Genomic DNA, 14,890 nt, shown 5'->3' with positions numbered 1-14,890 from the left:
AGGCTTCTATTTTGGGTCACAGTTTAAATTTAGTGTTTTCCATGTCATCGTTAACCACTTAGCGCAAACCCCCCAGTAGTCGGCACGCTGGCATGCCCAAATTGTTCAACTCAGACATTCATTGCTCCTGCAACCAAAGTATGAGTTGAAAACAGAAACTCTGTTTTAGTTTCCTTAGTAGACGATACACGACAACTATGCTGAATTCTGAGTTTTGCAGCACCCCCTTGTCGCTCTGGTCATACATTTAACAAGCACCCCCTCCCAGCAGTCTCATTGGCAACTACACCCCCCACCCATGACATAATGCTTTTATGTAACATAACATACATGTTGTTCATGGCGTTGTCACCCTTTTTAGTACAGTCTGGCTTGATTGACAATTCATTTATTCAGTAGGTGACCGTATAAGCTTTCTAACGCTGTATAACGTTTAATTTTGCTTTTGGAATAGCGTTTTATAGCTCCGCGTAACCAAATGTTTTCTCATCATGGCATTCACTTATGTATTCACTATGTGGTAGCAGTAAAAGACACTGCACCCGACGAAACGTTATCAATGATTTTCGTAATTTCTTGGAAAATATTATTATTATTGAGGACTTCTGAGCATAGCTAAACCATATGTTTGCTGATAGACCTAGCTGACATCGTTTTCTGGAGTAACACAGAAGAGGAGAGAACTACAACATTGTCTCTGTCTCTATCTACTGAACACAGATAACATTTCATCACTATGTAAGTATTACTGCTCAAAATATTTTGGTTATTTTTGAAATTGAGTGTCTTTAAATAGGTTAGTGGTATTTTATAATGAGGATATTTCACACTGTAATGTAAGTGTTCACTGGTAGCTCAATAGTTTTCTGTGTTGTGTACACCAGTTATGACGAGAGAGTTGGAACATTGCCAAGACCTGGTGGATGGTTGAATATTGTTTTCATGTCGTCCCATCCCCATCCCCATACAAGAATTACAAATTTAGGTACTGTACCGCATTTTCTGACAATGTTTTTGCATTATTTTTTAATCTGATATCAAAAAGCATCTTATCCATTTTTGGAGAGATTTTGGATATGTTTCTGGAACCCTAGATATTGTAGACCACTGTACTGACGGAAAGCTTGTAATTCCCACTTGAAAATGATACAGTAGTGAGTTTCTTGAGTCAAAACAGTTGATTTGTATTGAAATACGTGAATTTGTTGTGATTTACAACATAGACATTTTGGGTAGATTTGGAGACGCTGGGTACACTGCTTAGTTTTTGCTTCATAGATTTTTAGTAGTTCTACATATCCACCCTTAGATTTTATGGATTTGTGGTCAAGTATTTTTTGATGCAGGACATGTATAGTTTAACCTGCTGCATATATGGGGTCTCTCAGTATTTCATTGCAAACAAAAAAAGAGCAAATTCATTTTTGCTTTTTTGCCTGAACATTTGCCTTAGTGGCACTTTATTTCTTCCTAAATTATGAATATAAACTAATCTAAGTTAGTATTGTAAATTGTATAATTTAAGCCAATTTTACGTCTCTGTGATGCTGGAGTTATAAAGCTTTAAATAGGGTACCCCCTAAATGGGCAAGGATTGGCCAGATTTGGCATGCGCGCAAAAGGGTTAAATTCCATCACTAACTCACTAACTAAAAAGTGTAGCACAGCTCGCATTTCATTGATTATTTATAAAAAGGATATATTCATATTATTTAAATAGTATGCTCCATTCGTGAACATACTGTTCTGAACTGGAATTCTTGGGGGTAATTTTGACCAAGACAAACTTTGACCCATACATCAGCAACCGATTAAACTGCACAAAGTTATTGTATGGTGGGTGTTTTTTAATAAATTGCCTGGGCTGCTCTGTATTTTTCCCTTTGACATAGTGACTTGGCATCACAAACTGTGTGTTGCATTTCCACTTTAATTTAATTTTGGACTATCACTATCACTACTGCACTATCAAATACAATGTGAATACTTTGCTTGTACATGTTCTTGCAACAAAAAGTTAATTTTGTGTGGTTTTGGTAAAACCCAGTTTCACGTGATGCCTAATGTGCATATTGGAAATATATTTAAATAAATCACAAATAGAATAATGAAATCGTCGGAATTTTTAAAAATGCAATTCAATTCGTTCTGAAGATAGCACATCTTATAAAAACCAGTCAACTTTGAACTAGTTGTTTTTCGTTATATTTACGTGCTCAATCGGAACATTGAGCGGCACTTATATTTACATTTATACCTTGGAACTAGACAGGCAGCTCTGTAAGGAAACCAAACTATTTTAACTAAATTTAGCACGTTTAAATGTTTATCTACTAAAGTTTCCCAGAAGATCTATAAAAAGTTGCTGTGGATTTCCGTGTAAAATCCACCTTGGGCTCCCCACTCGGTTAAAACCACAGAATCACGTTGGGAGACGCCAAAATAACTACCCGAGAAAGATTTTAACTTTTAGTGAATCCGTGTGCTTACATTTGTGAAACTGCAGTGTAGAATTGTCAGAACAAACAAGTCGTTTATATATAACAGACACACAACGATGGAAAACAAAACAAAATGGAAAATGCACTCACCTCTGGCAAACAGATTTGAAAAGTCCGTTTCCGTGCGCCTAAACCGCGAGTCCCTGTCGATGTTTTCACAAGACAGGAGGTTCTTGGGAGATTGGCGTTCCTTGAAGGAACTGACAATCCTGCTCTTCTCCTCAAAGCTGTTATTCTTCTGCAAGAACCCTAGGTTGTTACATGTTACAGAAGACGGATGACACAGATGGTTACCACTCCCCAGCATTGTTATTGTTGTGTTGTCTTACTAATTATTTTTACAGGCTACACATGTTTCTTCCTCTCAACTATAAGCAGGCGGTACCGTTATATTGTTTTTAGGTTATTCTAATGTCGCCCGAGAGAAGTATATTTATAGGAGGCGAACAGCCTGTGGGAGGTTGAGCCCCGTGACATCAGCACCAAAAGCCAGTCATGCAGAAACAAATAGTCATTTAGTCCAGTGGTAAATTCCTATTAAGCCCCTCAGACAAATTCCACTTCGGTGAGCAGGCTTTGGAGAGGACACAGTACATAACGAATCAATGCCAGTACAGCCTGCAGCCAGAATGTATAGACTGAGCAAAAAGCAATGCGGGGCATTATTGTTATTGTCTCATATTACAATGGAACACATATAGGCTACAAAAAACGAATGTTCTTATTAAACTTTTATCAAGCGAAATGCTCGAACGCAACTCTAGGCCTACATTTTAATTAGTATGGTGTAGCTACTGTAAACAATTCATCATGTATCCAAATTGAAAGAAATGTGGAAACGCCAGTTCCAAAGCCGTCTATATTGGCTACAAATTTCAGACATTGCCACAGTAACTGTTTTGCAACAACTGCACAGATTCACGGTTTAAGGATTCATGTGTGATAATAACTGTTACCCATAAATGTGAAAAGATATACTACCAGAATTTTTAGCAAATTAAATATATCATAGGAAGCACAGAACACAGAAGCCATTTGGCCAGAGAAAACAAAACAAAAAAAAAAAAAAAAAGAACAATACGTGACATTCGGGTGTACAGGGAAGAAATTCAAAGAAAATATTTAATATCACAGCCTCCTTTTTATGAACGTCACTTACTTCAGAAAGACCAGGGTAAGCGTATTGTTTCGTGTAATATGTATAGGCCTACAGAACAATGAAAATCTGGGTTAACACAGACGTGTTCATAGCTATGTAGGTGTTTTAATTAGGACAATACAGAACATTGATATTATGAAGAAAATATGAATGTTCTCCGAATTTTCCCACAAAATTTTAAATGGTCAGTTTAGACCAAAATCAGGGCCAATTTTGCTGTTTAAATACTAAGATCTTTTATTTGGAATACCATATAGTTCGAACGTCAACGACCAATGTTCATATTTTGATTTATCGAACTATTCTTTAAAATTAAACAATTAAAAAACAATTGGCTAATATACTATATATTAAGATGTACGTAATTACAGCAATTTCATTTGAATTCGGTTATTGTATTTACGCTCAATTTTCTCACTTAAATAAAAAAAATGAACAATGTATAGCCTACGTTGACGATATCACACTCTACTTGAAACCTTATCCTCGTGAGATAATACATTTACTCTCCCTAAATTGCAGCTATCTCAGAAAAACAGGACCCGGACGAATAGCTATTTAATAAGGTTCTCGTTAATCATTTTAACCTGTATAAGCGTGTTCTGGCCTACAAGGGCTAACGACTTCAAGCTGCAAATCCGTGATAGACCACAAAGCGTTATTTTATTACTGTTAAAAATATAGATTTTTCTATATTTGATCCCCGACTATGTACGTTATACCCTACGCACAAAGCGACTTCGCACTGGCCTGTGGGGTTGCTATCGTCCATAAATTAAACGTCTATCATAGCCTACTGCTTCCGTGGAAGCCACTGCTAATGTTCAGCAGATACCCTTGCGTCAGAGGGGGCTGACATGGTGAAATAAAAATGGTTTAGAAAATGGTAGACCTCCTGGTTTGAAACAACATTGTTATATGTATTTTCAATTGCCATGCAGAATACAATGGCCATATTACCTTCAAAATTCTAGGGATGACACACACAACGTAAACGTTTGATGAAGTATTTCAAGAATATTTGGTCGGTCCCTAATTATAAAGATCAAATGATTTTAATGTCTGATTAGGGAAATCTTACTTTAAAAACAAAAGAGGGCGGATTGTTCGTGTGTCTACCTATGACCCTGACGAGTAGTGGAATACGGTAATCTCAGAACAACCAGTACAGCTTAACAATAATAATTTAAAAAATCATTTTATTCTGACAAGCGCATAAACGGTGTTAGGCAATAACATAGATTATACGGACGGGAAACCACGCTAAAACCACGTGGTACTTGCGATGAGGAGATAATTTTTTAGGAGATTGGGTTTACAAGTTGCCTATTTTAGGAAATACCATATTGTTTTCATTCTGATTGAAATTTGTACATTGGCAATGCGTATGCATGACGAAACCCATTATATATAGCCTATCCATAGAAACACACACGCGTCCAATATCTGCGTAACCTAAGAAAAAAATATTGTGTAAAAAATAAGAAGAATAACCGACCCTTAAGGCTTACTTTAAAAAGCAGCTATGACATCTAAAATGGTTGACATTTTCACCACGGATCATGCGCCCCCTATAAATACAGCAGTTAGGTAAAATGGCAGAATATTCAAGCACAATCATGCAGGCCTATGATAAGATTTTCTTAACGCGTTTGTTGTTTTCGTGGGACGGACATGACAAGAACACTGAGGTTGTTCGGAATCATTGCAGTTAAACGAAGAATATGTTGATGGGTGATTTTTGTCCTGGGCAAATGTTTGCAACAGAAACTGAACGCCATATAGGCTAGCCGACGCTGATGAAACGCAGAATTTAGAACAAGGCCTGTACGCGAAATGAGTGTTCAATGACCTTTGTAGAAATGACACCACCAGTGACAGTCGAAGCAATCTTTCACATGAACCTAAATCTTAGTATAGCCTACTTCAGTAGCGTATACTATATGCAGTCATTTTGCAAAACACGAACAGAAAACAAAACAATTCTCAATGGGAATCATTTTGCGATGAAAACGGTTGAGGCTTAACGATGATGTTTCGGGTTCCTTCTTTTAGTGATAATTTAACTCATCACGTCCCCTTCATAGATTAATAACGAAGACACCCGTGGAATGAATATCTTCTTAATGCAATATGGTCTAAAACTTACCACAGATCTTCATTCCGAGTTTTCTTGTACATCCGTGTGCAACTCCACACCACGAGTCATAGGCTAAAAAAAATGTTTAGGAAAACTATTGAATAACCTAATGTGCAACTTACATATAAGCCTGATAAAACCACACTAAAAACCGCGTAATGGGGGAAAGATGTATTGAAGGTGAGTTGAGACTGACATCATTTAAACGAAGCCAATTCTGGGTTAGACTTATGATGAGGAGCTTCTGTGGGGTTTGTTATTATTCTCAAACATCTGAAATGTTCTGGTGTCACACCAGGCAATCAATAAAGGCCATCTGAGACTTAAATGTCTAATAAACGTTGGCACATATCTTGCAAAGTGGGGGTTTAAAACAAACGGGCATGAAATGGGGTCGGAAGAGTTCAGGAATTAATTGGGTGAAAAATAGTATTTGACTATATCGGTCTTGCATGACTAGCCATCGGCCAGCTTGAGACATAGTTGATCCAAAAACACATCAGGACGCGAGAGATTTCCTTCCTATAGCCCTGCTATTGCGCTTGTCGGATCATTAGGCGATCCGTTATCTTCTACTGCACTGATTTATCCGAGCAGCGCACCAACGCACTGCGTCCTCTGAACGTACACAGTACAACATGCACAACATTTTGTAACAACACGTGAACAGATGCCGTAGGCTACACGGTATGCAGCAATATACACACCTCTATACAAGAATATAAAACATAAAAGTCGCAAAATTCACATTCGGGGGCTGAACAATGCATGGACGTTAATGATATTCGACTAAAGAAAAGAAAGTCGTAATACAAACGGATTAAGGCACAGTAAGAGCACTTTCATTTTGATTTTAGAAGTTGACCACACCTACTTTCTCTTTTAAACTGTAACATGCTATCCTCGCGCGAATTCTGCCACTACAGTCAATTTATTATTTTGGTTATTAGCCTACATTGCTTATAAAATTGTCACCTTCTCCATGCAAATAAATTATTATTATCATTATTATTATTATTATTATTATTATTATTATTATTATTATTATTAATAATAATAATAATAATAATAATAATAATAATAATAATAATAATAATAATTTATTTGGATGTACATTGTATTAGTTTAATGATTTCAGCACTTAATGTTGAATGATACGCTCCTATCATTTCTGTAGTTCACTTTTCTGGTAGTATAAAATTGACCAGATGTTGCCGACAGCAATGCCGAGAGCCGCTGACACCGCGAGCAGCGTGCGGTCAGTGAGTGCGAGATAAAGCCTGGCAGCATGGCAATGACAACAGAAAGCATGTCAACACGACATTTTGATGGGAAAAATAAAATTGTTCATAGTAAACATTTAAAATGATCTTCAACTGTCAATCTCGAAATGATTTCCCATCATGAATCGTTTAATTTTAATACGAAGCTCTTCCTTCTTACTGATTAAAAAATTCTGGCTATAACATTTTAACATATCATAGGTCTAGGAAAGAATGAAACAATTTACAACATATAATGGATCTAAGAGGAATAGTTTATATATATATATATATATATATATGTACATACAAATCCATTGTACGTCATGCATGGCATGTAACGTCGTTACATAGAATTATCTGGTTATACGGACAGAATTCTGTTTTGGAAACTTGCCTACATAAAGATAATATTTATCTGACTAGTTAATCTTTTCTAGAATAGCTGTATTCTGCTGGCTTGGTAATTATACCATCCGCTTTTCTTCCTGTACATTACCGTGCAAATTGTCGAGACAGGACTGTTAACCGTTTTTATCTTCGCCCCATTCCCTTCCTCACAATTCAAGTCCGAGCAAAATGAAAGCCATTAGGGTCGATTCAGGGTGATTCCAATTAGTGCCACTTTCACGTAATTATACTTGGAACTACGCATAGATTGACGCTTTAAAAAGAACCAGGGATTTAAAAACCCCAGACCAGTACTAAAATAGAATTCCGTTGAATGACTTCATCCGCTCAATAAATGGAAAATTAAGTCAGTCATATAATAATAATAATAATAATAATAATAATGTTATTATTATACAAATTGATTTGTATGACATTTTTTTCAGAAAGCTTAATCTTTCCTCATCAACACAGAAAATTCGATGTTATCATAGCAATTCGTCCTTTATTATTCCTTTCAGAATATTTTTTAAAGGACATTACCAATGTTCACAACCAGGTTCGCCTGCGAAGCAAATGCGGGAGGTCCGCTGCGCAGGCAATGTTGTAATGATTTGTTGGATAAGAGATATTTCGAATTGTGCTGTTTTTTTTTTAATCTCATGGAGGTGATTAATGAGGATACCTACAGAGTAAATAGCACAAGTGAAACAGCGATTTATCTGTGATAGACCTACTTGTGGATGGCGGTCGTAAATTAGTCGAGTTGGGATCCGGATCACCGCCAGAGGAGGAAGGTGCAGACGCCGCCATCAGTCCTGAGATACAGAAGTCCTCACTCCACCGCGCTTGCTGTCACTTTCTTTGAAACCAGTCTTATTTTACCAAAGACGAACAGTGACAATTCACTGCAATGAAAGGAGAGACTATTTAGAGTCTGACCCAGAATGTGTACGGATAATTAATCATGTAATTGTGCAAAATACCATTACAAATGTACATTAATTTAATAACATGAAGTTATTTCCACTGATTAATTGCAGCATGAATTAGGAAGATAAAAAAACGGCGAGGGAAGACGCTTGTTACTAAATTTAATATAACCAGGCTTTCTCAGTACATTATTATGTCTATTCATATAGGTTGCTCACACGTGTTAATCACGGACCAGGTTGCGGCTGGCATAAAAACGCAGAAATGCTCTTCTGACACAATCACAAGCATTACATTATATGGGAATTGACCACTGCAAATCCGGTTGCAATGACGATTTTCATTTACAGTTCCTTTGTTTACAGAAGTCCACTTATTTCGTGACCTGAGCACAAAATTATGGGTAAAAGTTTATTTTAGGCGAAGACTGACGCTTAAGCGCTGTTTTAGGTAAATCTGGAACCTTCCAGTGTATGCAAACAGAACCGGTTCGAAGGACCGTTAAGTTAAATTAATTGTATCAGCATAAAAGTGACAGATAAACTACATTTCAATACAAATAAATCATTTCAGGACAAATTAGAATTTTTCAAAATCGACCTCAATTCCATATTATTAAATAATAAGACACCCATAGCTGCCCGTAGCGTACTATGAAGGTCAACCTTAAACCATGTTTAACACAAAACAACTAATCAGTACAGGCTATTTTATCACTGATGTGTAGGCCAGCTTAAATCTTGAAACTGTTGATATTCAAAACAGAATTTGGATTTCTCAATACGGAAAAAGGTCTGTCAATAATCATCACAAAGTAATAATCTGACACAGTTTATGATATAGCCTACAACAAAAAAACTTACCACATATATTTAAAGGAAATGTAAAATAATTGGCAACTTAACCGGTTAAAACTGCAATTGCAATAAAAAATTAACACTTCAAAAGAAAACCCTCCTTTTGCTGGAGTAAATCCAGGAATGTGTAGGAAGACATACCTAATATTTTATCATTTTGAACGCTTGCTTACAATCGTCCATCTAATATTTAAATAATACTGCTCATAGAACCATCTCACAGGACAGACAGCTCGTGTTTCTTACCGTGTTTGCCACCAGCCACCGTTGTATAGGTATTAGAGTCAAATAAACTATTTCAGAACGACCAAATTAAAGCCTACAGCCATACAATGTTAAGTGCAGTTATAACACTCCAAGAGAAACAAGGTGTGAATATCAATAGACTGCAAAATTTCCATCCACCGTGACCTTTTTGTTGGCGTGTTTGATTTGTAGATTTCTTTAAATTAATCGTCTATTTATCCGTTACTACGCATGTATGAGTCACGCCAACACCTCCCCTGGTGCTGAATGGAGTTCTTCCAATATCTTACAGATCCGATTTGTAGGCAAAATAAATAAATAACAAGTAGTAGCAAAATACGTGTCTCTCTTCTGCAATAACGCGAATTTCCAGGTGATTGATTTGGGCTTCTTACCTCGATTAAAATCCCGATCATGGTGAAGGACTTTGGAAGTTTGACCCTATGAGTAACACAATACGTCCCCGAGACATTTCGTAAGCGGACCGAAGAAGGGGAAAGAGGAGTAATCAGGTGTCTGGTCCTCATGAAGTCAATTCCGCTTCATACTTAAACAACCCTTGTTTTTTCCTTCAGGGGAGGGCCGTTTCATCTGCTGATATTGATGATAATTGTTACATACAGAAAATGGGGAAATACTAGAGGGTATTTAATATGCGCATTTTGTTTGTTTATCAGTATTTCAATACTTCTAAATTTTTTTGTAACAATCTGCCCTTAAATTAGCATTTTCTAAGATTCACCATCCTCTTTTAGATAATCTCTTTTTTTTTCGTTTTCCCCTTTAAAAATGAACGCCACATTAGAATTAAACAGTTTGAACAGCTGACTCGAGCTTAAATCCACAAGGTGGCAGTAGTGATTCAAATACAATTCTCGTCAAAGACACCGGCCATATGAACAGTGTGTTTTTGAAAGTAGGCAGTACCGGTCCTGTACGGGTAAAATTAATGAAATAAGACAAACTAAAAAACGATGATCATGTTTAACTGCATAACGTCATGCATGCAAGTAAATCATTAACGAATTGACGCGTGGAAAGAAACGCGAAGCAATTCAAACATTGGTGATATATTGGTGATGATTAAGCCTAATCATTCTCAATCGGTCCTTCCTGAAATACATTGCAAACCAGAGGCGAGTCTTATAAATAGGCAAGGCAAGCAACAGCCGGCGACCGAGGGCTGCGTGTTTAGGGGTTTTGAGTAATATGATGTCGGTGGAAGTCGGCATTGCTATCCCACAGCCTCTAGATTCGCCTACGTGTACAGATTTTCACGTTCGTTCATGGAAATCCGGGCATGAGCGCTGTCTTTGAGATTTGGACAGCTCCTGGCGCACGTGGGCCACTTGGAAAATTGAATTGGCTATGTGCATTAGACGTTTTAAAAATACGTCTTCGGTTTCCAGACGTATTGTCTCTCACGTAAGGACTATTTTATGCAGGATTATTTTATTTTTGAAAGGTAAATAACAGTTCTGAATCTAATATAAACTTAAATTATAGCCATGTAGGTTATGTTTGGCAAAGTAAGACAATAGTTTAAATATGTACAGCTTATCTGTATGTCTATCTGATTAGTTAAAATATTCGTATGAAGTGCAAATAGATAGTATATTTTCAGCATCGCTTGTCTTTACAATAGTCTTGAATTAATTATTATTGACGACATTAAGGTTACAGCGGGCTGGAGAACAAAGTATTCGATAGATGGCGCTCTGTGATGGCAGTACCGATGAAAGTAGGCTACAAGTACGTCAACCAGATCAAAATGACTCTTTAAATACATCGAGCTGAGACTTATAAAAAAAAATTTTTTTTTACGTCAATAGATATGTTATGACGTAAAAAGTCAAACAAAATCCCAGAATAGATGATGAAAACCAAGAGCGTTTGCTTTCGTTTTCGTAACAACGGCATTCAGTCTGGCACGACCATTCACAAACCACGCATGCTACACGTCAATACCTGCAAAATCACGTGAAAGACATGAGTAATGTTGAAACTATATCACCTGAGGAAATATATCATGTACAATATGCATCCCTGACTGCAAAAACCTACTAGGAAAAGGTCCATCAAAAAGTCATCTCTGCAAATGGAGCTTTGACAACCTGCCAAAATTGTGGCACAGAGACCTTACAGCTGTCAAAGTGACATAAGCCCAGTAAGAGGAACGGATAAATCACTGAATAGATTAAGAGGAAAACTAAAATAACTGGCATAAGTGAAATGCTGTAAAACTGGAGTGACTGGAACTGGGCCACATGTAACAATAGGACAAACCTTATCTCTACTTGTGTAATGAAAGTTGTGGGAGTAATACAAGAACCTGGACTCAGAAGGGGAGAAATCTGTGGGGATACAAAGGAAATAACAACTGAATGAGATGGCAGGATGCTGGGAAGGAATTCTTCAATCAGGATAGACACAGTAATGGTGACAGATTACTGTAAATATGTTTAAACTTATCAGCTTGGGCAGGAGGTATGGTACACAAGTGAAAGCTGTCTGTATGAGTCGTGTTGTATTATGGGTCTTTCTGCCTTTCATTTGTCCAAGGCCCCTGAGCCTGACATTGCAGGGGTTGATTATTTATGTGAATTGTGAACAAATGCAGCCTTCCTAAGAGATGTATCAGAGCCCCAAACATGCTACATAGTCTACTTTCACACTGAAACATGCTACATAGTCTACTGTCACACTGCATGTTTCTGCAAGCTCTGTTGATGTCTTATATTAAAATTTAAAAAATCTGTCTAGATTAAAAACTTTCCTATAGCATCTTTAAAGGGGAATTTCACTTTATAACACTTCTGGGGTCATTTTCACACCTACCCGGGCTTTTGTGTGCACCCCAGACAGTTTTTAGGTTGCTTGCTTCAATATTTAGATATTTGATATCCGTGTAAGCAACTCCGCACCCCCCCCCCATCCAACAGAAACCCATTCAGTATCAAACTCCACTTTAGACTCATTGTAAATTCATGTCTCTGCTTCTCGTGACTGATATTGTCCTTCTAATGAATGTGTCGCCCTAGACCAAATTCAAATGTTTCTAATCATACATATTTTTCATGGAAAATAAAAAAATTAATAATCATTTTTGTGATTTACTGCGTGTCCCTGAAATAATTTTCCACCCTGTTAGTTTGTAGTCTTTCTCCTACAGAAGCCTACACTTCCCATGACATAATGTTCAGAAAATGACATCATTTCCTTTGGAGGGAATTCAACAGAGCCAACTGAAGTAAGTATGAACTGCCAGTTTTATCTTTTTGTTCCAAGTTTTGTAATGTCAACCTGTTTGTCACAACCTTAAAGTTCCACCCTGTTAGGCTACTTTATTAAGAAAATGAATTACATTTTATAATTTCAAAACTTGTTTTATATAAGAAGTAAAATGCTGTTCACATGTTGGGTCTCATGCTAGCTAGATCATGATTACTCACAGAGCTAGGGCTAACATAGTTGAAAAAATTCCCCCCTGTTAGTTGTGTAAACCTAACAGGGTGGAAATGTTGATAGAAAATGTAGTAAATAAATGATTTATAATAAGATACATATAATATTTGTGATGTATTTGCCACTGGGGTCTATGGGTGCGGACCCAGTCTGACAGTAGGATGAGTGTTTCTTTTGCTCTTCATACACTGTCGAAACGCTCTTTCACTGCCCTCTGGTGCTTACTGACAGCCCGCTTCGCCCTGGCACGCCTGGCCACTGGAATATGTGCTTTTTTTTGGTCTGAGCCGATCAAGTGGAAGTTCCATCTCTCATCCAAGCATGAGAGATGATGGCGATGCCTGCGTGGTGGCATGTTGACTAGCCCTGTAGTGCATCAGTGTTTGGTTCAGGGCCATTTGGAATGTGCACCCCTGGACCAGGTGCACCCTTATGCCATTCTTCAACGTTTGGTTAAAACGTTCTACTCCGCCGTTAGCTTGTGGGTTGTAATAGGCTGTGCGGATATACTTGACCCCTTTGTTGGCCCGGTAAGAGGAGAACTCGGCTGATGTAAACTGAGGCCCATTGTCTGTAGTCCAGGACAAGCCGTCCAGGATGCCCACAATGGCACATGTTATGACTGCACTGACAGGAGCTACTTCCGGCCACTTTGAGTGGACACCACCACCACGAGGAACCATTGATGGTGGGGGATCGCATGCCCATGGATCTCGCCGCATATGTTGAGCTGGATATGCTCCCAGGGGCGTGATGGCCAGGTGAGTGGCTGGAGTTGGGGAGGCACAGGTGACCCTGTCTTCCAATGAGGAGACATGCAGCACAAACTGTGATTCACTGTCTGCTGAAGAAATTGCAGGGGCTGGGCCACTAACTGAGCGTGAGAGACTTAAGACTTTATTGTCCCCAAGGGGAAATTCCTTTTAACAGCACTGTACCCATCAGACAACAGTACATACAACAGCACACAGTAACAACATACAATGACAGACAACAGCACACACTCAGGCCTGATCTGCGAGGCCTATTGTTCAGGGTGGCTATGGCTGTGGGGATCAGGCTTTTCCCAAAGCGAGCCCTTCTGCACCTCAGTGCTCTGTACCTGCGCCCGGAGGGAAGTAGGGTAAGGTAGTGATTGAGTGGGTGTGTGATGTCCTGTTCTATTGAGGTTGCGATGCGTGCAATGGCCTTTTTGTTTAGCTCCGCTGGGTGTGAGGAGACCAATTATCCTGGCAGCGGTGTTGGTTATGCGTGTGAGTTTGGCCTGGTTAGTAACGGATAACACACGTAATATATATATAATATATATATATACTAATATATATTTTTTATAAGTTTTTCCCCAATAAATTTTTCAATTTTTCCCTGTATTTCAAAATGACAGGAAAATAACAAGAATAAACTGTTTATTGAAAATGTGTCATGTGATTTAACAAAAAAAATTGTATAAATGGAATACAGCTTTTAAATGAGAATTTTACCAAAACGAATCATAGAAATAAAGTGACAGAAGTAGCAGCATTTTCTGTAATTTTACAAAAAAAAACTTTTCTTATGGCGATATATCATTGTCAAATATATAAAAATACTGTTAATAATACATTTAAAAATGTATTATTGCAAGAAAATATATGACTAAAGAAAGAAATATTTTGTCATTTTGCATAACTTCATCACTACTTTACATACATAAACTGAAAAAAACACAGGTATTGACTATCCTACGAGACAGTTAAAAACAAAATTAACAGATTTTGACTTTCACTTGATCGCTACATTTGTATTAATTGATTGTTAAATAAGTGCATTTCATGTTATAAAAACTGTGTAAAACCATAGAGTTAAATTTAAAAAAAGTTATTAACTGTATTTTACGCTTCCTTACATTTATATGACATGTAAATCAAGCATAAATTACCAATCACTACATTCCCCAA

The 14,890-nt window shown here is 37.4% G+C and overlaps 1 protein-coding gene across 4 annotated transcripts in view; it reads right to left on the bottom strand.

Moving 5' to 3' along the window:
- LOC118223927 (glutamate decarboxylase 1) overlaps nt 1-10,298 on the bottom strand; it is a 60,690-nt gene extending 50,392 nt beyond the window's left edge. The window contains exons 1-4 of one of the 4 annotated variants that reach the window (XM_035411012.1): nt 9,884-10,296; nt 8,190-8,360; nt 5,810-5,872; nt 2,592-2,750 (exon numbers count right to left, since the gene is read on the bottom strand). In XM_035411012.1, the coding sequence (XP_035266903.1) occupies nt 2,592-2,750; nt 5,810-5,872; nt 8,190-8,265 (298 nt within the window). In that variant the 5' untranslated portion in view covers nt 8,266-8,360; nt 9,884-10,296. Of the gene's footprint in view, nt 1-2,591; nt 2,751-5,809; nt 5,873-8,189; nt 8,361-8,603; nt 8,631-9,488; nt 9,859-9,883 lie in introns of those variants that run through there. The other 3 variants (XM_035411013.1, XM_035411014.1, XM_035411015.1) reach the window with 3 other exon arrangements.
- Between the last annotated feature and the right edge of the window lie 4,592 nt (nt 10,299-14,890).

The sequence above is a fragment of the Anguilla anguilla genome, chromosome 3 (assembly GCF_013347855.1).
Source record: "Anguilla anguilla isolate fAngAng1 chromosome 3, fAngAng1.pri, whole genome shotgun sequence".
Taxonomy (NCBI): domain Eukaryota; kingdom Metazoa; phylum Chordata; class Actinopteri; order Anguilliformes; family Anguillidae; genus Anguilla; species Anguilla anguilla.
Note: the sequence above shows the minus strand (reverse complement) of the source record. Positions and strands in the feature narration are given on the sequence as shown.